Source organism: Thalassophryne amazonica, chromosome 17 (genome assembly GCF_902500255.1).
Source record: "Thalassophryne amazonica chromosome 17, fThaAma1.1, whole genome shotgun sequence".
Taxonomy (NCBI): domain Eukaryota; kingdom Metazoa; phylum Chordata; class Actinopteri; order Batrachoidiformes; family Batrachoididae; genus Thalassophryne; species Thalassophryne amazonica.
In genome coordinates this window covers 50,278,274-50,301,936 of record NC_047119.1, presented here as the reverse complement: position 1 = coordinate 50,301,936, position 23,663 = coordinate 50,278,274, and the positions used below count along the sequence as shown (strand labels likewise).

General features: G+C 42.2%; 1 protein-coding gene and 1 long non-coding RNA gene across 4 annotated transcripts in view; both read right to left on the bottom strand.

Moving 5' to 3' along the window:
• Positions 1-4,245: 4,245 nt before the first annotated feature.
• LOC117529773 lies at positions 4,246-6,913 on the bottom strand. Its single transcript, XR_004566099.1, has 2 exons — positions 6,696-6,913; positions 4,246-5,571 (listed from the first exon to the last, which is right to left on the bottom strand). It is a non-coding gene; the product is annotated as an uncharacterized LOC117529773 (long non-coding RNA).
• Positions 6,914-7,525: 612 nt separating this feature from the next.
• The window catches only part of stxbp1a (syntaxin binding protein 1a), a 79,833-nt gene continuing 63,695 nt past the window's right edge, over positions 7,526-23,663 (bottom strand). Inside the window, exons 18-21 of one of the 3 annotated variants that reach the window (XM_034192626.1) lie at positions 21,794-21,879; positions 20,663-20,817; positions 19,119-19,276; positions 7,526-7,850 (exon numbers count right to left, since the gene is read on the bottom strand). In XM_034192626.1, the coding sequence (XP_034048517.1) occupies positions 19,167-19,276; positions 20,663-20,817; positions 21,794-21,879 (351 nt within the window). In that variant the 3' untranslated portion in view covers positions 7,526-7,850; positions 19,119-19,166. Of the gene's footprint in view, positions 7,851-19,118; positions 19,277-20,662; positions 20,818-21,793; positions 21,880-23,663 lie in introns of those variants that run through there. The other 2 variants (XM_034192627.1, XM_034192625.1) reach the window with 2 other exon arrangements.

Here is a 23,663-nt window from a genome sequence, read left to right as displayed (position 1 = left end):
ACCCTCTCGTCGATTTTTTTCATTGTTTAGGAATGGCTCAGAGACTGTTGCTTTGTTTGATCAAACTTTTTTCAAAACTGTAAGGCACAACTGAGTGGACACCATTCGATAAATTCAGCTGGTTTTCGGTAAAAATTTTAACGGCTGATGAGAGATTTTAGTCTGGTAGTGTCGCCATAAGGACAGCCCACGGCGCCTGACGGCGATCTGCGCTTCGAGGCGGCAGCGTCTTGCCGTTTCAAGTTGAAAACTTCCACATTTCAGGCTCTGTTGACGCAGTAAGTCGTCAGAGAACAGAGAACTTTCAGAAGAAGTCGGCATGAGGAGTTTATTCGGACATTCCATTGTTAACGGACAGTTTGTAATGAAAGAACGTGCGGGCAGAGTCGCATGTCGGGCCGGACCCGACCGCGGGGGGTCGCGACAGGAAAAACACCTCCGTTGGAAACCTTAACGGGCAAGTTGGAACATGCCCAAGCTGTTAAACAATTTCTCAGTTACTCACTTGTTGAAAGCCATCAAAAGCCGCCTGAATTTTACAAATGGTTTTCAACACGGAGGTGTTTTTCCTGTCGCGGTGCACACAGATTTGCCGAGTCGTCACGGAAACGACTCCGCGAATTTGCGCGCACGTCTTTCATTAAAAAAATGTCCTTAAACAGTGGAATGTCCGCATAAAGTCCTCATGCCAGCCTCTTCTGAATCTTCTCTGTTCTCTCATGACGTCCTGGGTGAATTAAGCCTTAAATTAGGATGTTTTCAGGTCGAAACAGGCCGACGACGGCGCCTGGAAGCCCTGCGCGATGTCCCGCTCCGTGGGAAGTCCTTACAGCGACAGAAACACCCCATAATCTCTCATCAGCCGTTAAACTTTTCACAGAAAACCAGCTTAATTTCTCGAATAGTGTCCACTCGGATATTCCTCACAGGTCCAGAAAAAATTTTGATAAAGCAACACGCGCCGTCTCGAGCAGCGTGTGAAACAAAGGAATTCAGCCGAGAGGGCGGGACCACATCTCACTCAAGGCCTGCCCACAGGGAAATGACATCACCGACACGCGTGAAAAAACTCACACATGCGCACGAGGGTTCAAGCATGATTGGTGTAATCGCACGTCATTCAAATCCATATAGTTAAAAAAAATAATAAAAGGGTCGGTTTATTATCTAATAGACCTCGTATGTTCTTGATAAAGAATATTATTGATTGTATTATTAAACATTTAACTTTGTAATTTATCATTAATGGCTGGGAAATTTCCTTCCAAAATGAAAATAGCTAAAGTGATACCACTGTTCAAATCTGGCAACAAACATGTCTTTTCAAACGACAGGCCAATCTCATTGTTGGGTGATTCTTAGACTACGGGCACTTATTATGTCCTTTGATCATATTGTATGAAAAACAGAAGAGTTAACACAGTTCGTCGCTACATCTACAAGTGCAAGTTAAAACTTTGCCATGCAAAGTGAAAGCCATACATCAACAACATCCAGAAACAATGCCGCCTTCTCTGGGCCTGAGCTCATTTGAAATGGACAGACGCAAAGTCGAAAAGTGTGCTGTGGTCTGATGAGTCCACATTTAAAATTGTTTTTGGAAATCATGGGCATCATGTCCTCTGGACAAAAGAGGAAGAAGACCATCCAGATTGTTACCAGCGCAGAGTTCAAAAGCCAGCGTCTGTGATGGTATGGGGGTGTGTTAGTGCCCATGGCATGAGCAACTTACACATCTGTGATGGTACCATCAATGCTGAAAGGTACATCCAGGTGTTGGAGCAACAAATGCTGCCATCCAAGCAATGTCTTTTTCAGGGACATCCCTACTTATTTCAGCAAGACAATGCCAAGCCACATTCTGCACATGTTACAACAGCGTGGCTTCGTAGTAAAAGAGTGCGGGTACTAGACTGGCCAGACCTGTCGCCCATTGAAAATGTGTGGCGCATTATGGAGCACAAAATACGACAACAGAGACCCCAGAGCCTTTGATACTATAGATCACACTTTACTACTGGTTAAATTACAGAAGTACAGTATTAGAGGATTGGCTCCTGATTGAATAGCTAGCTATTTATGCAACAGGTATCTGTGTGTCCACATTGGTGGGATAAAGTCAGAATTTTTGAGGATTACATGTGGGGTGCCCCAGGGTTCAGTCCTTGAGCTGTTGTTGTTTCTGTTGTATATTAATAATGATATAGGTTTGGTCTCCAAGTCGGTTTGCTCCCCCCCCCAATTTTAACCATTTTCTTCATTTGTGTCTCGCATGCCTGGAAAAAAGTCCTCACCATCTCATTTAGGTCCTTCACACTTTATTTTCATTAAATGCTTCTGTGGAGCATTAACATGGCTAAGACCCTTTAGCTTCTGGGGGTTACTTTTGAGGGCAATTGAGAAATACTCGGGCAGCATCTTACATCTCAAATAAGCAAACAGAGCATGAATCAGCTGCTGCCTGCTCATTTTATTAATCTAAAATCACCGGAGAAATACGTATATATAAGGCAACCCAAATTAAAGGAGAAATGCCACATTGCCAAATGCCACATCGACAGCTTGACTCTGCAGAATTCAGCTCATCAAAGGTCAGCTTTCTAGAAGATAGTTCTCAAGAGATCAGCTCACCAGAGACTGACTCTCCAGAGGTCAACTCTACAGAGGACGTCAGTAGTTTTAAAGAATCAGAGAACTGTCTGATTAGTCCATCCCACCAGAGGGCAGCGATGAGGTGAGACGTTCTGATATTTTACTGCACAGTGTTCCATCCACCAGCAAAAATGATCACATACCTCTCAGCTTCGTGTTTGCCTTTTTATTTTTTTTCTCGAAACCAGTTGACAGTTTATAACTGCGTCAAAGTCACAGGATGTTGTGAAACCTACCAGCTTTTTGAAGTAAATTTTTATATTTCGCTTTTGTGTAGAATTTTTCCCCCTGTAATTATTTTTGTGATTTATGTCTTTGTATTTAAATATTCTTCCACCTGTTCATTTCTCAGTGGCAGTCTGAGCCCCGTCTCCAATTCACCGTATTGCCATGACAACCACCTCCAGGCTCTGACCTGCAGTGAGAGAGCCTGTTACGAGTAAGTGTGTTGACCTCTCTGACCGCTGCTGGTGTTCTGGCCTCCCATTAATTAGCATGTTTAGATACTGAGAAGAACATAAAGCCATGTTTAATGTCTCCATCAATTAATCTGCTGATTGGTTTTACAACTAGAGGGACATTCAGAACGCACGTGGGTTTTCTGGGCTGATAAGAACAGAACAGCATACGATTACAACAAGCTCGAAGTTTTTCGGCAATCTTGCTAATGATCGGCAAACATTTATTTAAAAATAATAATACATGAAATAGAAATGAAGTAAATAATAATTTCAAACTAAGAAAATTATAACATAAATTAATGTAAACCAACCAACCATTAACAGTTTCCTGTGACACCTCAGTCCCCCTCAGCAGCTTTTGTTTCTCTTCTTGTTCTTAATGTTTCATCCTCTTTGCTCAGTTGCTGACGACATGACCAAAGTCAGAGCAGAGACGCGAACTGCCAACAAGTCCACACAGACATCGCCAGACAGACAGAAACCAGCACGTGCGAGAAGACTCAAGCCACAGGTGTCCATGGTCTCCAATGCATTCTGAATTCTGCTGGTTTCTAAGGAACAGGAACACATCAGATTTCCAGAGATCTTCTCTACATAGACTGACTTGCAAGAGGTTGACTCTCCAGAGGTCATCTATTCCAAGGCTGGATCTGCAGAGGTTAGCTCACCAGAGACTGACTCTCCAGAGGTCAAATTTGGAGAGGTCGACTCTCCAGAGGTCAAATTTGAAGAGGCCGACTCTCCAGAAGTCATCTATCCCGAGGATGGAGCTCCAGAGGTCAAGAGATCAAATTTGAAGAGGTCCAGAGGTCATCTATCCAGAGGTCAGCTCACCAGAGGGTGCATCTCCAGAGGTCAACTCTCAAGAGGTTATCTATCCTGAGGTTGGATTTCCTTTTGTTTCTCTTCTTGTTCTTAATGTTTCGTCTTTGCTCAGAACTGACGACACGACCAAAGTCGGAGCAGAGGCATGAACCGCCATACAAGGCATAAATTAATTTAAACCAATTTAAATGACTGAGTGCTTGAAGACACTTTTTTAATTAAAATAAAGACATTTATATGACGACACAGCTGAAGTTGACTGGTGTTCAGTCTTGTGTCTGTAGTCAAATGAAGAGCTGAGGCTCTCTTTGAATTGAAGCCGATTTATTAGACAGCCTTAGTTACACATTAGAACACACAGAATTATTGTTTGTGCTTCGACACTCGCAAACATACAATCCAATAAGTTAAACAATTCAAACCTTTTAATTTTGTCATTTTTTCTCTGATAAATTATCTTCATATAAACAAATTTTGTTGACAGAATAAACAGCAAATGATATTTAAAAAAAAATAAGAAAGCCAAGCGCTTGCATCACAGTAAACACATTGTCATGCATAAACAATGTGTTTGTTTGGAAATAAACAAGGAAGAAGTTTTGTTTCACAAAGCCGTTCACTATCAGAGCATTAAATGTTGCACCAGGGCAGGAAACGGACAGAAAATAGAGATATTAGTTCCTGTGGAGCGCTAACAGCTAAAGCTAAACGTCACAAACACAGAGGCTTCACTGCAGCGTGTTTTTATTAAAGGAAGAGTATCACAACGTCACAGAAATGTCACCAGAGAGACGCTAAAACAGCCACATACCAGCAGATACACGACACTATGGAGCGCATGAAGACTTCATCTGACACTAAAATACTCAAATTTCAACATTAAATATCTGCAAGCAGCGGGCCTTTTTCCACATTAAAACCAGGAGAAAATACTTTAGTCGCAGCAGCAAGAGGGACGGGTCAGGGGTTTTTACAGAGCCGCTTTTTCAAAGATCAGAGCTAAAGGAATACTCCACCAAGCATCTCTGCTTTAAGGATCAAACACCTCGGAGCTGCTCCAAGTTTTGTTTTCCTTCTTTAAGGAGGAAAGCAGATTCCAACAGTCATCTTTTTTCATTGAAGAAATTAAGAGATTAAAACTTCCATAAAAATAAATAAAAATTTTAGCGTTAGCTGCCTGAGTCTGTCGGATTTTTGTTTGGGATGGTATTCCAGTCCTTCAATTCAGGAAAATCTGTGGTGCCAAAAAAATACGGATGGAATTTTCTCAACTTCCACAAGCTCTTCAGCACAATATCCAAAAATTGGATTTCAAACATGGAAAAAATAAAAGAATGGTCATTTTGGATTGGAAATCCAGTTTTTCCATTTTTCCATTCCAGGTTGCTGAATAAATTAGTTGCGCACCTGTCAGTTCCGACTGAAATTGCTGATTTTCTTGCTCACTGTGGCATAACTGCAGTTTTTATTGAATGAATGTAAAAAAATTACTTTAAGACATGCTGCTGATGTCTTTCCATGTATATGTTCACACTATTGCATAGAGTTTATACTTATAAAGTGAATACTGGAATAAAATGGCATAAATGTTCCAAACAAGTGATTTCAGAAATAACACTGATGTTAATTTGAACTTTAAAGCGGAAAAGCGTTTTCACTCACTGTCATGATCCTGCCCTTGATGGGCTTCCTGTTATGACTTTTTCATTGATCTTTGCTTTCTTGTTCTGTACATCTGTATTTGTATTCCTGCCATGTTCATGTTTTCATTGGTTTTGTTTTCTGTTAATCATTCATGTATTGTGTAGTTTGGTCTTAGTAGTTGTTTTGCCATATTGTTTTCATTAATTGTTACCTTAGTCACTTCAGTCTTAGTGGTTCTGTTTATTTCAGTTCTTGTGTTATGTTTTAGTATGGCCTTTTCTGTAAAGTTTACTTTTGTCTCTGGTTTTGTTTTCAGTTTATCACTTAGTTTTCTGTTTAGTCATTTTAGGCATTATCTGTTATTCTGTAGTCTGTAGGTTTGTTTGCCATTTTGTTCTTGTTAGTTTTTATTCTTTAGCCACGGTCAGTTCCGTTCTAGTTTTGTCTTAGTCTTTTATTTTCTGGCTGGTCTGTTCACTTTATCATTTACTAGCTTTTGGTGTCATTTCTTTCTGTTAGCATGTCATGATGTTTAGTTGGTTTTTCCTCTCTGTTTTCTTTCGTCTCTGTCTCATTGCACTTGCCTCTGCATTTTGTCATTTCTGTTTTTTCTTCATCAGGATTACCTTTTGGTTTTTGCTGTTCAGTATTTTTGCACTTAGTCACGCCCACCTGAACTTTTCTTTCTTCTGTTTGCCACGCCCCCTTCCTGATTCTTCCAACACACCTGTTCTCACTTTCCTGATTTCCACCTTGGTTATTTAAACCCTCTGTTTTCACTCAAGCCCCGTCAGTTCGTTGATTTTCACAGTCCTCGTACCAGCCTTTGCATAGCTCTGCCTTGTCTTGCCGTGTACTGACCCAGCTCTGTTTTGTGACCTCGTCTTGCTTCTACCCACATACTTTGTCTGCCTGTGTAAAAGATCTGAGCCTGCCTTTTTGACGACGCCTTGGCCTGCTGACTATCTGTACCTCTGCATCCATGACTGTCTAACTGTGTACCGAATCCAAGCTCATTTTGACCGATAAAGCCTTTCAATTTCAATTCCACTGTGAGTTTTTGCATTTGGGTCCCACAACCTTCTGTGCCACATCACCTCGAGATCCTGACACTCACAGCTATTAATCTTCAAACCAAACTGCTGAATTTCTGTCTCAGATTCTCAGACAGGAAGAGCACAGGCAGATGTTGGAGCCATTCGGGATGAGGATTTTAATTTAGAGTTTGGGTAGAGTTCCTCCATTTATGAGCTGACATCATGCTGGGAAATTTTACAAATTAAATATTGTATTTCATTTTTTTTTCTTTTTTATTTTTGAGTTAGTGTGACTTATTAGTCACACGCGTTCATAACGGGTGCGACGCGAGCGACTGCAGCCACAGGTTGCCATGTAATCCCTAGTGAGATAGTATGAGTTGTTAGTGTGACAGCCACAAGGCGGCACTAGTTGTTACATTGATATGATGGACTACAGATGTACAGATAGATGCAATAGTAAAAAAAAAAAAATGGTTTGCTAATTCACCACTATCACGTGTCAGGTTTTTTGCGGGTGTGTAAATGTGAGCATTGGTGGACTAAAGAAAACCAGATTATGTTACAGAACGCATTTTGACTTGAAACTTAAAACAGGCTTTTCAGTGGAGTATTTACATACACTTGAAGCTAAAATCCAACTCTGTGGCTCAGGGGACATCCACACTGGATACAAACACGGTAACAGTCCACACAGGTCCAAGCATGCTACTGAACAAACATCTTAAATAGGGGGCAGGGCTCCTGTCTGAGAAATAGAATTATACATATATATTGCATGTTTGATATATTTTTGTCCCTCCTCGACGTGCTTCCAGGAAACTCGCACCAAGAAAGCAAACTGAAGGAACACCCAAGAAAATTTCTACAGAGTTCTTGCTGATTTTTTTAGAGTACAATCTTACATTTTGGTATTTTCAGTCGTAAATAGCTTTCTGTTCTTAGTTAAACTTTTTTAGATAAGTATTTCATTGCATCCACTGTAAAACTTGAATACTTGCGACAGTTTAAATCTTTGTTGCAACATAATTTTTTTTTTATATCTATGTTTTTGTTTTTTTCTCAAGCAAGATGCATACACAATTAATGGGGGAGGGAATAAAAGTGGAGGGGCAGGGTTAGGGATAAGAGATACAGTGGAAGGGATTTTAGCTCGCGACTTCTTCGTCTGGTTTGTTCATGGCCTTGAGCTGCTCCAGAAGGCTGGTGGGGGTGAAGATGTGGGTTGATCCTGCAGACGGGAACACGGATGAAAAAAAAAAACAAATTAGTCTTTGGTCGTCACAGAGAGTAATGGCCCAGTCACACAGCACTTTAGTGGGGTCAACAATGAACAAAAAACAAAAATGTGTTTTCAGCTCATGCCATGAATAACTGTGAATGAAAGAAACACTGAGCAACCCAAAGTTATGAAGTCAGACTTAATTATGTAGCATTTTAAATGGATTTTTTTAAGGACAAAAGTGGGAAGAACTTTTACACAAGTGCTGTTAATTTCAGAAACGTTTATTCCACTTTTGCTTATTCTTACTTTTCTTACATATTTGATTGTTTCTCAGTCACAGACTAAAACACTTCGTTCTTTCAACCTGATAAATAATCATGCGATTGTGTTAAATTATGCAATGCAGCTGCACAGTGACATTGTGGAAACACACAAATTAGTGATGGCAACACAAAACTGTCAAGAATGAGGAGAAATCCTACGAAATCCTACCAAAACTCTACCACAGCCCGCCCAAACAGGTGTTAGCAGAATGTGCACATGATGTCAAAGACCTTTATATAAAAAATAAATAAATAAATAAATCATGCAGATGCTGAAGAAACACTTCACAGAAAACAACATATAAAAAAATCTATTTGATTACATATTCTAAAACCAGCATGATAAAGTCCAACTGAAATAATAAAAATTGTACTCAACCTTTTTAGTAGTGTCCACTATCAAGTATCCAAACCTCTGATTGGGCGGGTCCTTACAGCTAATTAATATGTGATAATAATTATTGTTTGACTGTAATAGTCAGCTCCGTAAGTATTTGCACATTTGTAAAAGTGATGACAAAGGTCTCTAATACTTAAACAAAACAATGTTGTGTTGTGTTTTTAAATCCCTTGAATTAAAGCAAAAAAATCTGCAACACAGTCATGTCTTAAGTGTTTCATTTCAATTTGAATGTGGTGAGTACAGAAGCAAAAATGTAAATGTGGTGTTACTGTCCAAATACTTATGGACCAGACTGCTGCAAGCTCAAAAATTGAAGACTGTTTGGATGCAAAAAGGGACTGAAAACAAAAACAAGACATGGTTTATTTTCTTAAGCGAGTATTTCAAAGCAGCACACTAGTTTGTTCGCAAGTAGGCTAATATTTGTCAGATTTACTCGATAGGCACGACCTATAATAAAGGCCGGCCCCGAGCAGATCGCGACCCCGCCATCTTGAAAGGTAGATAGAAAACTCATGTCAACAGTCCTCTTTTTTTCCCCTCTCTCTGTGTTTTAACAGCGAAGGATTAGAGCGAAATCATCCCGCGCTGGACCACAGCCCCCAGCCACCCACCGCCTGCTGAGGAAGGGCTGTAGCCCCCGCCCACCTGGCAGCCACACTCGCCACTTGAGTACCCGACCGCTGAGATCCCCGAACTGGCCAGCAACACCGCTCATGTTCTCAACACTCAACACAGTATTTTCATCTTAGCAATGCTAAGATGCTTGTCGTTGCAGACAGCCAGCTGCAGGTGACAGGGAATTATACGAGTCTTCCCACTGTGACTGTCCCGAGCAGCGCCGCTGGGAAGCGTGAGGATCCCAGCGACTAGGCACTCGAGCACAGCCGCCCCCCATTAGACGGTGTACACGGTCGACTGGAAACTGCAATCCAGCACGGGAGGAGCGAGTCTTTGCCTTGGCTCTGGCTTTATCGCCTGTTTTGCCTCTTCTGCTCCTGATTTCGTTCTACAACCCCAGTTCCAATGAAGGTGGGACATTGTGTGAAAAAAGTCAAGTCAAGTCCCTTTGGCTGCTCCCTTGTTTGCACTCGGGGTCACCACAGCAAATCCAAGGTGGATCTGCATGTTGAATTGGCAAAGGTTTTACACCTTCCTGATGCAACTCCACATTACATGGAGAAATGTGTCGGGTGGGATTTGAACCCGGAGCTTTCTGAACTGAAACCAAGCGCATTAACCACTTGGCCACAAGCCCTGAAATGTAAATCAAAACAGAATACAATGATTTGCAAATCCTATATTCCTGTAAACCTATATTCAATTGAAAACACCACAAAGACAAGATATTTAATGTTCAAACTGATAAACTTTGTTTTTGTGCAAATATTTGTTCATTTTGAAATGGATGCCTGCAACACATTTCAAAAAACCTGGGATGGGGCAACAAAAGACTGGGAAAGTTGATGAATTCTCAAAGAACACCTTTGTAACATTCCACAGGTGAACTGGTTAATTGGAAATAGGTGAGTGTCATGACTGGGTATAAAAGGAGCATCCCCAAAAGGCTCACCTGTTCACAAGCAAAGATGGGGTGAGGATCACCACTTTGTGAACAACTACGTGAAAAAAATAGTCCAGCAGTTTAAGAACAATGTTTCTCAACAATCAATTGCAAGGAATTTAGGGATTCCATCATCTACAGTCCATAATATAATCAGAAGATTCAGAGAATCTGGAGAACTTTCTACACATAAGCGGCAAGGCCGAAAACGAACAATGGATGCCCGTGACCTTTGATACCTCAGGCTGCACTTCATTAAAAACCGGTATCATTGTGTAAAGGATCTTACCACGTGGGCTCAGGAACACTTCAGAAAACCATTGTCAGTGAACACAGCTCGTCACAACATCTACCATGCAAAGTGAAAGCCATACATCAACAACATCCAGAAATGCCGCCACCTTCTCTGTGCCCGAGCTCATTCGAAATGGACAGACGCAAAGTGGAAAAGTGTGCTGTGGTCACATGAGTCCACATTTCAAATTGTTTTTGGAAATTATGGACATCGTGTCCTCTAGACAAAAGAGGAAAAAGACCATCCAGATTGTTACCAGCGCAGAGTTCAAAAGCAGCATCTGTGATGGTATGGGGATGTGTTAGTGCCCATGGCATGGACAACTTACACATCTGTGATGGCACCATCAGTGCTGAAAGGTACATTCAGGTTTTGGAGCAACACATGCTGCCATCCAAGCAACGTCTTTTTCAGGGACGTCCCTGCTTATTTTATCAAGACAATGCCAAGTCACATTCTGCATGTGTTACAACAGCGTGACTTCTTAGTCAAAGAGTGTGGGTACTAGACTGGCCAGACCTGTTGCCCATTGAAAATGTGTGGCACATTATGAAGCACAAAATACAACGGAGACCCCGGACAGTTGAACAACTGAAGTCGTACATCAAGCAAGAATGGGAAAGAATTCCACCTACAAAACTTCAACAACGAGTGTCCTCAGTTCCCAAATGCTTATTGAGTGTTGTTAGAAGGAAAGGTGATGTAACACAGTGGTAAACATACCACTCTCCCAGCTTTTTTGAAATATGTTGCAGGCATCCATTTCAAAATGAGCAAATATTTGCACATAAACAATAAAATTTATCAGTTTGAACATTAAATATCTTGTCTTTGTTGAAGAGGATTTGCACATCATTCTGTTTTTATTTAAATTTTACACAACGTCCCAACTTCATTGGAACACAGAAAATAAAGGACTGTTGACATGCGTTTTCTACTGACAGGAGCTTCACTTTACACTCCATTTGCAGCCTTATAGGGAGAAAGAATCAACAGTTATGATAAATCTGACTTCAGAAATCGAATCTACGAATTGACCTAAGCACAAGTTTTCACATCTTAAATGTAAATAACAGTGGAGAAGTCGGCCAGAGAATCAACAGTGATTATATGCGCAGAGCTTGCATTTCCACTAACAGCTGCAGCGCTTCAACCTTTCATGATGGCGGGGCCACAATCTGCTCAGGGGCAGGCTCCACCTGATCAAGTGTATCTGTATTGTTAGCTAATACCTAATGATTTAATTCCAGTTGGACTTTGTCTGTTACAGAAATGAAACGTGAACGTGAAAAAGTAACTGTTAACAACACTTTGATGAAGGGTTGTGACCGCTGAAGACACATTTCAGACACTGTAAAACGTGAAAGGTGCTGGACTGGAGTAAAGCAAACACTTTTCCAGCTTTACAGATGGATTTCAGCTATCGGTAAACAAAGCAGGATTCTGAATCCTAAAGAAAGTAAACACACTAACTGTTTTTGATTTGATTTACTCCCCACACCTGTTCAACACCATCAACACAAGTCTAACTACTTTTAGATTGTTTCTGTTGCAAAGCTGCATGTTTCATCCAGTTTGCTTTGAAAGATTCAACTACCAAAAAAGTATGAAACGTGAGGCTCAAACTGGATTTAGAAATAGACGAGGACATAAACAGGAGAGAAAGAGGCAAACCCAAATGGAGTTGGGATACAATGGTGATGCGGGGGGTTGTGGTTGGGTGGAGGTTAGGTGTTGGCAAAGAGAGGTCAGAGAAGTTAACGCGGGACTGATCTCGCCTGCTTCTCTCCTGTTAGCGTCCCAAACACACAGCTTTGTGGGCGTCCTTGCCCCAGAAACATCACACGGTGCGACATCGACCACCAACTCCACAAAACCAGTGAACATGAGAAGGTTCACAACAACTAAAAACAAAGCCTTGTTTTTAGTGAAGCAACAGCCATTTTGTTAAGAAAGCACTGAATGTAGCAGTATGTGGAGGAGCAGCCATACTGCCAAGATGCTAAAAACACCCTCAAACCAAATATTGGTTTGTGAAGAATACCGCTTCCAAAGATTAGTTGGGGAAGAGATGGAGGTTTTCTGAGCAGGTGAAACCCCATCTTCAAATAGAAATATGAAGCAATAGAATTTCTAAGAAATAACAAAATCATGTAATGAGGTGGAGATGTTCTAATGAACGTAATGAGTCATTCTGCAAAAGTAATGTGTCTGTGTGTTTATTAATAAGAAAATAAGGGTGTGGAGAAGTTCTCCACACCTTTCATGTCTACCAGCACCTTTTGTCGAGTACAGACTAAATTTAGTGCAGGACATAGTAACTGCTGATATCGCTGTACCTGACCAAGGGATGGAGTGAAGACAAAAACTGAGTTGAAAGAATAAGATCAAAAAAAAATTTTTTTTAAGTAAAGATCCTTCTTTGAAACCCAACATCAACTCAAGGATCTGTCCTGAAAGAAAATCGAAGGTGATTGTCTTTCCTCAAGATTTTAATTTGAACAAAAAAAAAAGAAAAAAAATGGACCTTGGAGGAGTAGATTAAATCAGGAGTGAGTGCTCAACAGGATCAAGGGATTTTGGGTGGGCAGAAATGAGTGATTTAATCCACCCATCTGATGATGGAAGGAGCAGCAGCAGGGATGGGGTCATGACCCACTATGGCATGGCTGCACTCTTGCATAGACTTCACTTCCCACAGGTTCGTCACACGGCCGATAAAGCAGGCGATGGTCGTGGCGAACCAAGATCATGACAATCTGATGATTTTACTAACTTTGATGAATATATACTACATTTTCAGAATACATTATTGCCTAAAATAAGCTCAGTAAGCATATTTTTCATCATTCATGTTAGCTGGCTTGTCATGGCATTGCAGTAACTGGGCTAGGCCAGCCTAGAGTACCTTAACTGAGAGAGTGACGACATGATGAGTTGAAAAAAAAAACGGTCATGTGACTCGTGGTGCCATCTTGGGTTCAAAGTAGCCCTCGCTGTTAATCTATCTGCATGTAAATCCAGCCATTTTATTTATTTATTAAAATGTGGGGTTGCTGTGGATTTGGATGCATAAACAGACACAACAAGGGCTTCAAGATGTACAGATTCCCTTCAGATACGAACTGAAGAAGATTTGGGAAAATAAAGTCAGCCGTTGATGAGATGTTGATGAGATCCGTCCAGAAATGCTGAAGGCTCTGGGTGTGGAGGGACTGTCTTGATGAGACGTCTCTTCAACATTGCGTTGAGGTCTGGGACAGTGCCTAAGGAGTGGAAAACTGGGGTGGGGGTCCCCATATTTTACAAGGGGGACCAGAGAGTCTGTGCCAACAACAGGGGCATCACACTACTCAGCCTCGGTAAAGTCTACTCCAGTGTGCTGGAAAGGAGGGTTCGGCTGATAGTCGAACCTCTGATTGAAGAGGAGCAATGCGGGTTCCGTCCTGGTCGTGGAACAACCGACCGGCTCTTTACTCTCTCAAGGATCCTGGAGGGTGCCTGGGCATATGCCCACCCAGTTTACATGTGTTTTGTGGACTTGGAGAAGGCGTATGATCGGGTACCCCGGAAGATACTGTGGGAGGTGCTGTGGGAGTATGGAGTGAGGGGGTACCTTCTTAGGGCCATCTAATCTCTGTACTTGCAAAGCGAGAGCTGTGTTCGGGTGCTCGGCAGTAAGTCGGACTCGTTTCCGGTGGAGGTTGTCCTCCGCCAGGGCTGCGCCTTGTCACCAATCCTGTTTGTGATATTCATGGACAGGATGTCGAGGCATAGTCGGGGGGGTTCCGGTTTGGTGGGCTCATGGTCTCATCGCTGCTTTTTGCAGATGATGTGGTCCTGTTGGATTCATCAGCCTGTGACCTCCAACAATCACTGGATTGGTTCGCAGCTGAGTGTGAAGCAGCTGGGATGAGGATCAGCACCTCTAAATCTGAGGCCATGGTTCTCAGCAGCAAACCGATGCATTGCCTACTCCAGGTAGGGAATACGGCCTTGCCCCAAGTGAAGGAGTTCAAGTACATGTCTTGTTCATGAGTGAGGGGCGATGGGGTGTGAGATTGGCCAGAGAATTGGCGCAGCAGGGGCGGTATTGCATTTGCTCTACCGTACTGTTGTGACCAAAAGGGAGCTGACCCAAAAGGCATAGCTCTCGATCTACTGGTCAATCTTTGTTCCAACTCTCACCTATGGTCATGAGGGTTGGGTCATGACCAAAAGAACTAGATCGTGGGTACAAGCAGTCGAAATGGGCTTCTTTCGTAGGGTGGCTGGTGTCTCCCTCACGATGGGGGAGACATTCGGTCATCCATGGGGAGCTCTGAGTAGAGTTGCTGCTCCTTCGCATTGAAAGGAGCCAGCTGAGGTGGTTCCGGCATCTGGTAAGGATGCCTCCTGGGTGCCTCCCTAGGGAGGTGTTCCAGGCACATCCATCTGGGAGCAGACCCTGGGGAAGACCCAGGACTAGGTGGAGAGATTATATCTCCACACTGGCCTGGGAACACCTCGGGGTCAGAGGTGGTCAATGTGCCACGGGAACGGGAAGTCTGGGGTCCCCTGCTGGAGCTGTTGCAGATGAGTGAGTGAGTGAAGTCAGCCGTGTGGGATGGAACACGACATCATGGTCAAAGTTTTTAGAGGTAAATTTATTGTTCAGTCCCATGTATTGTAAAACTCACCTAAACCGTCATCGTGTAAACTGGATATTCGCAGTCACCAGACGAAAAAGCCCCAATGTTTTTGTATTGTTTTCCATGTAATAAACACCATGTATATGGGATTTTGTACATTTTGTATATAATGGATTTTCACTCACATCAGATAAAATGTCCCATCTGATTGCAATTTAGTTCCATTAAAAACCCCGTACAGTCTGGACATGCACAGTAACAGAGGTACAAAATAAGGTTCAGCACTCTGACACCACAGTCATTTCTGTGATTAAAAATCCGACCGTTTATTTTTTTCACACGTGCTCAGACTCGGACCTGCAGCCTGGACATAGACCTGTTAAATCAGCCACAAAAGGCTGTGATTTGACACTTTTCTGCTTTCACTCTTTCATATTTTAATAGTTTTTGCAGTGTGCATGCTGATTACAATTAGATCAGAAAAGTTCACAACTTTACAACACTGAGTGCAAAAAGATGAAATTATACAGCTTATCTCTGAAATGGAGGTAATGATAAGAGAAAGAAAAGATTGTTGAGGGTCAAATTAGTCCAGAACAAAACATAATCCAGTGAGGGAGAACTTTAAAACTGTCACGCACATCATTGCATGACAGTGTTACAGAACTGCAGAAGCATAAAATCAGGCTTTAAATTCATTAAATAAATCATCATAAATTGTAAATTTGATAGCTTAACTATTTTTATATTTATTTTGATAGCACCTGTTCCTGCCTGTGTTGCTGTGTGTGGTTAAATGATTTAAAAAAATGTTGAAAACCTAGAAGGTTCATTCAGTAGTTCAGCGCAGTTGGAACCAAAACGGCGCCACTCTCTCAATTAAGGCACTCTAGGCTTGCCACCTTGGCAGCTAGCTGCTAGTTCAGTCCCTATGAGAATAACTGTACTGTATATATCTGTAATATGCACTAAATGATATCAACAAATTTTTGAACAGTTTGTACTTTGATCGCACAGAATAAAAAAATGATTTGGGGGCACAGCAAGCTAATACGATAAGGTTTATTTTAGCCACCATTTGCCTCAGACATTAGCGGGATCAAGAGAGGCTGTCACTGAGCATCGGTGCATTCACATCTCAAAGTTTATAACAAAGACAACTGTATCCACGACCAACTCCACTGAAATGAAATGTGCTAATTTGCCCAACCCCTTTTTTGGTTTACGCTCTGATTGGTTGACAATCAGCCTATAAGAAGAGAAGCCTGAGAGGCACAGTCCATGCAGTGAGGCAAGATAATCAAGTGGACTTCCCATCCCTGGAGGAAAATGGGGGAGGTGGGTGAAGTTACATAAGACAGTGCTAAGTGGTATGCTACGTTCGACTTGACATGGGAACTCTAAATTTACAACTTACTGTTAAAATTTAAAACACCCATTTAAGTCTGAACTCCAAATGGGGGAAAATGTTTCCATACCCCAAGTTGAACAAAACAAAAACTCATTGTTTAGTAAAAGGTATAACCCAATAATACATATAGTTTAGTTCATGAGAACATCAGGAACAATAGTGTTCTCAAGGCTAATCAAAGTAGCACGCTAGTTAGCAAGCAGCCATTAAAAAATGTTTTAACGGGGTCATATTATACACCTTTGAAGGAAGGAAGGGCTATAGATCACCATGAGTGAGAGAGACAGAGAGAGAGAGACGTACGTCCGGCGCTTATCCCGATACAGTAGCATGAAGTGGATTAGAGTCTACAACATTACGCAACCATTTCGCAAACAGTGCGTGTCAATGCATGTCATTGCGCACACAGTTTACGATGAGTTTACTCACTGGCACGCAACATTCCGTGCCAGTGCGGGGCTCAAATTCATGCAAGGGCCCAGATGCGTACCATCTAATGGCACGCATTGGCAAGATGAATTGCGCAGCAGGCCAGAGCCAAAATTTGTGCAAGTGTCAAGGTGCCTTTAGGCTTCTTAAAAGTCCTCCTCCCTCCTCTTAACAGTTTTTCACCTTAGGAGCTCTCTTTGTTGCTTTGTGAAGAACATTTAGAATTTGAGGAATTGTAAGATTTTTCTTAGAATGACTCACTTAGATCCACTTTTAGCCTTAGGATGCTTTATGAATATGAGCCCTGGTAATTTGTGGAATAACATGGACAGCTGCTGGAGTGATGGATACGTGTATAGTGCCAACACAGTCAAACGAAGTGAAGGAAGTATTGGACCCAAAGATTCTTATGTGATTACATGGAAAAATATTTCAGCGATTGAGTGCAACGTTCTCCAATTTGACTGGAACAAGAAATGAATAAGTCATCATCATCTTCCATTTCTTGGGAGTTGTAGTGTATTTGCAATTGAAATGCAGTGTTTGTGCATAGACTGATACAAAAGAATTTAAATAAATAAGCTGAAGGAATAGCTTCCTGTGCCTGCAACTTCAAATTAAACTCTGCTACTCACATGTCTCCTTTCAGACACCACAAATCCTTAAACTGGAGTATTGTATTTTCCGGCATATACTAAATTGCAGGGTTTTGTCTTTTTTTTACTAGTTTGGGAGGTCCTGCGACTTACACTCCAGTGCAACTGATATATGGGTTTTTCTTTTTCATGAGTTGTAGGTGAGACTTCTACTCTGCTGGGAAATATGGTAAATTATGTTAAATCAGATGAAAGATGAGAGCCATGCTGTTTTTTTTTTTGTTTTTTTTGGTAGTTTTGTTTCAATCCCAAAACAAATTAAAAAGTTGGTTTATTTATTGGTCTAATATAATGTGCCTTTGAGAGCTCGACCGTCTGGCGGCATGATCATTGTGGATACACACCGTGAGGACGATACTCCAGCGATACATCATGCAATCCTTGTGTGTGGGTGTGTCAGCCAAAGCAGGCAGGAGTCCAAGGATGGACTTCTGTGACATATGTCACAGAAGTCCAAAACTTATACAGACGCCTTTACAGTGTCAAATCTCACGCGTAATCATGTTCTCGCTGGGGAGACAGAGATTTCGTTGTCAGTGTAAACAAGTGTTTGCGACAGCTTGTTTGCAACATTGTGTCGTTATGGAGGTGAGTTCAACCAAAATATGTATTTAGGTGTTTAACTAAGATAATTGTGAGCCTTTAATGTGAGTTTTATTTTTTTTTTTAAAAAGCATGTTGTTGTTAGGGTTGTGTGTCGGGAACCGGTTCTTTTCGGGTATCCTTAAGAAATGATTCGATCCATCGTCATCAATAGCCTTTTTGCTTATCGATTCCCTTATTGGTCCTTCAGAGTGGCCATTGTTTTTGGGGGTGTTTGTCAGGAAAATGATCATTTCTCTACAGTGATTACAGACCCTGCAGCAGGTCTGTATAATCAACCATTTCTGCAGCGCTGCTTTGCTTTGAACCTTGAACCAATGAAGCAGTGCTTCGATCTTCAATCTGCTGCTTCACTGGTTTTTTGTTTTTTTTCCCCGCTGAAACCCTAAAAAGCTTATGTCTGTGAGTAATATTTACATTTTTTTATGTTAAACCGACCTGTTATGGTCTTCTGAAACAGCTGACAGATGTATTTTATAACTTAAAAATGGGACCGATGCTAATGCATTAGCATGTCTACGGCATTTTTGATGTTAAAGTTAGTATTAAGCTGAGCCATTATCAAGCCTCCCTCCCCAGCGCGCAAAGGATTCTGTGATACTCTAAAACCGTGAATAAGCAGGGGAGTTTCTAAATGCAGAAACACTGAATTTGGGGATTTTTGAGTGTGTTTAATATGAAACCCCAACCACATTTAGAAGGAAAAAGGTAAATATAAATAGATTTTGCAGATTTTGACTGATTTTGCAGTTTTACTCTTTTAACACCAAGTCTGAATAAATGCCGGAAAAATAAATTAATTGTTGGTAATCCTGATTTGCCAGTTCCCAGGTAAGGCGAAGGCAGCATCACATTAAACAGTGTTAGAAGGAGCAGGAGGAGGAGCAGGAGGAGCAGGAGGAGGAAGCCCTTTGTGCTGTGGAGGTTCAGAAAGAGCTTCTTTGTATGGCTGCCTTTACTTTTGTCAGTGTGATTTCTCTCTCCCTCCCTCCCATTTTCTGTCTGCCTCACTCGGCTGAGGGGTCTGCGTCCTCAAAGGACACCCTAGTCGACTCTCGGAAGTCAGGGTGCTGCAGGTCCGATAAGAATTTGGTGGGGGTGAGCAAGTGGGTGGAACCTGCAGAGGAACAGAGGTGCCTTCACCACTCGTCACACAGCACATGCCACAACCACTTCACCTCACCACGCCCTCAAGAAAACAACAACAAAGAGTTACAACACACCAGTCGCACACAGAGGCACTGTTCACCAACGCTCGCCATGTTGCTCAAACAATGCGACACACAGACACACAAATACACACGGCATGGCTGCAATTTAATGACAACAGTTTGCTTTGAAAGACATCTTTCAGGCAGAAGCGGACGACAAGACATTTTTCCATTTAGAAGACAGACTGGTGAAGCGTTAACATAGGGCCACACACACAAGGACTAATTTAACATTTTAAAACAATTCAAACAAGCATTTCCTGTTCGAAGATGATCAGATGCCTGCGTGTGTGTCGGCGCGACAGCTGGATTAGAGCAAGAGGTGAGATGTCCTTAAAGGAACTTGATTTTCAGTCAGATTTGGACCAAATGTCTGCACAATTAGGTGGGTTTCTGAACTGCCCTTGGAAGATCAGCCAGAGGTCAATCATTTGGGTGAAGGTCAAGCAGTTTGGGGTTCATTGTGAGATTGCCGTCGCCTCTCTACTTTTAAGATTAGGCTTAAAACTTTCCTTTTCGCTAAGGCTTATAGTTAGGGCTGGATCAGGTGACCCTGGACCATCCCTTGGTTATGCTGCTTTAGACGTAGACTGTGGGGGGGTTCCCATGATGCACTGTTTCTTTCTGTTTTTGCTCTGTATGCATCACTCTGCATTTAATCATTAGTGATCGATCTCTGCCCCCCTCCACAGCATGTCTTTTTCCTGGTTCTTTCCCTTAGCCCCAACCAGTCTCAGCAGAAGACTGCCCCTCCCTGAGCCTGGTTCTGCTGGAGGTTTCTTCCTGTTAAAAGGGAGTTTTTCCTTCCCACTGTAGCCAAGTGCTTGCTCATAGGGGGTCGTTTTGACCGTTGGGGTTTTTCATAATTATTGTATGGCCTTGCCTTACAATATAAAGCGCCTTGGGGCAACTGTTTGTTGTGATTTGGCGCTATATAAAAAAAAAGTTGATTGATTGATTGATAAAGTCGTATTACTACCTCGTTATACAAGTTCAAGAATGTCCGTGAATATTCCGGGGAATCCACCTTAAATAATGACTATGGTAAATATGTTCTGAGTTGGACTCCTCAAAAACTGAAGCCACCAACACACCCGAGTTAGAAGCAATAGTGCCCTTGATTGGAGAGTCTGTGTTGAAAACCTGTCTGTTGCTTCACCAGTCACAGCTTCATGACAGAGTGGAAGTGAAAAGTCGATATTAAATCCAGACTCAGGTCTTTAAAGGTTGCATAAACACTTCTTTTTGCTCTCTACCAGCACTCAGTGGCGCCCCCTTTATACAGTACTTACCAATGACTGCTTCCCACTTCCCATTGGCCTGTGTGACCTCATAGGCACAACGCATCTCGCTGAAGGACACGCCCCCAATGATGAAGACCATCACACGTGGGCCAGTGCGGTACTCTCCGGGTGTCTTATTCTTGTGCCAGTGGCCGTACCGAGCGCTGACAGAGCAGAAAGGACAAACAGGGTCAGGTTCAGTGCAGGGAAACTTTTGTTCCTCTCCACTTTAGCTGCACATCTATGAATCATTTGTGGGACATATGTGGCCCACGGACCACCAGTTTATGACCCTGATGTAACTGAGTCTCTGCTGGACCTCTATGTAAGCAGAGAAGATTTGGTGCTAAATTACTAAAAGCCACCGTCCAACACAGACTCAAAGCACAAACATGAGGGGCAGAAATATTTTGTAGAGTAGAACTTTGTTCCTGTTTACTCGAGAGATGTCAAGTTTGATATAAATCTCATTTTGGAAAAAGTTCAAATAGACAATGATTCATCTTGTGTCACCTATTTAGAAAGTGTTTTTTCTGCCAGAGTGAAGAACAAAGAAGAAGAACAACAAGATGGAGTACAACAACAACAACAAGGAAAATAAAGGAACGAAAGACAGAAGATGGACAAGAAGAAGATGAAAGAAGTATAAGATAGAGGGGAAGAAGAAGAACAACAAGATGAGTACAACAACAACAACAAGGAAGATAAAGGAAGGAAAGACAGAACATGGACAAGAAGAAGACAGAGGAAGTATAAGATAGAGGAGAAGAACAACAACAACAAGCAGGAAGCAAAGAAAGGAAGGAAGGAGAAGGCAGCAGAACAAGAAAAACAACAGCAACCCCACTACCCCCACCCTGTCCTTGGTGGCAGTGCTTATCCTCAGATATTATCCTTGGACGGGATGTCTGTCCATCACGTGTTACTTCCCCAGACAAAACCGGTGCCTGTTTATAGCTGGGTGGACTGGGACAATGCACATGAAGCATCTTGTCCAAAGACAGAGACCAATAGTGTGGTCAGAAATCAAACTCAGGTCTACATGTTAGTAGCCCAACTCCTTATTCTGGATCACTTGGCATTTGTCGGATTATTGATCGTACTGACCAGTTTGCACAATAAGATAAACGCTGTGTCTACCTGACGGCAGTGGTGCTGAAGGAGGCGGAGGAGCGCGTGGAGATGTAAGGATAGTGTTTGGTGTCCAGTTTGTCATCAATAGCATCCTGCAAAGGGGGGCGGGGGGGCAAAGGCAATGTCACTCTTACAGCAATACACAAATAGAAACATAGGTTTGGCATTCCTGGCGCACATCTCTCAGCAACCATGTGCACTGTTGCTACAGGGGTCATTTTTGTGTCAATGGCTTTTTCAGAAATACAGTGAGGAAAATAAGTTCTCCCACTTAGAAATCATGGAGGGGTCTGAAATTTTCATCTTAGGTGCATGTCCACTGTGAGACATAATCTAAAAAAAAAAAAAAAAATCCGGAAATCACAATGTATGATTTTTTAATAATTTATTTGCATGTTACTGCTGCAAATAAGTATTTGAACACCTACCATCCAGCAAGAATTCTGGCTCACACAGACCTGCTCACTCTTTACCTGTATTAACTGCACCTGTTTGAACTTTGTTACCTGTATAAAAGACACACACACTCAATCAATCACACTCCAACCTGTCCACCATAGCCAAGACCAAAGAGCTGTCTAAGGACACCAGGGACAAAACTGTAGACCTGCACAAGGCTGGGATGGACTACAGGACAACAGGCAAGCAGCTTGGTAGAAGACAACAACTGTTATGATTATTTATTAGAAAGTGGAAGAAACACAAGATGTCTGTCAATCTCCCTCGGTCTGGGATTCCATGCAAGATCTCACTTTGTGGGGTAAGGATGATTCTGAGAAAGCTCAGAACTACACAGGAGGACCTGGTCAATGACCTGAAGAGAGCTGGGACCACAGTCACAAAGATTACATTAGTAACACATGATGCTGTCATGGTTTAAAATCCTGCAGGGCAGCAAGGTCCCCCTGCTCAAGCCAGCACATGTCCAGGCCTGTTTGAAGTTCACCAGTGACCATCTGGATGATCCAGCGGAGGCATGGGAGAAGGTTATGTGGTCAGATGAGACCAGAATAGAGCTTTTTGGAAACAACTCCACTTACCATGTTTACAGGATGAGAACAACCCCAAGAAAACCATCCCAACCGTGAAGCATGGAGGTGGAAACATCATACTCTGGGGGTGCTCTTCTGCAAAGGGGACAGGACAACTGCATCGTATCGATGAGAGGATGGATGGGGTCATGTATTGTGAGATTTTGGCAAACAACCGCCTTCCCTCAGTAAGAGCATTGAAGATGGGTCATGGCTGGGTCTTCCAGCATGACAATGACCCCAAACACACAGCCAGGGCAACTAAGGAGGGGCTCCGTAAGAAGCATTTCAAGGTCCTGGAGTGGCCTGGCCAGTCTCCAGACCTGAACTCAATAGAAAATCTTTGGATGGAGCTGTAACTCCAAACCTGAAAGATTTGGAGAAGATCTGTATGGAGGAGTGGACCAAAATCCCTGCTGCAGTGTGTGAAAACCTGGTGAAAAACTACAGGAAACGTTTGACCTCTGTAACTGCAAACAAAGGCTACTGTACCAAATATTAACATTAATTTTCACAGGTGCTGAAATACTTATTTGCTGCAGTAACATACAAATAAATTATTAAAAAAATCATACATTGTGATTTCCGGATTTTTTTTTTTTTTTTTTTTTTTTGATTATGTCACAGTGGACATGCACCTAAGATGAAAATTTCAGACCCCTCCATGATTTCCAATTGGGAGAACTTGCAAAATTGCAGGGTGTTCAAATACTTATTTTCCTCACTGTAAGCATACAATCTGCCGCAGCCAGGCTGACAAAGGTGGGTGTAAACCTGAATAAAAGTACATCTCAAACTCATGAGGTCAAGTACGAGGGTACTTCACAAAATACTGGGTCTCATCC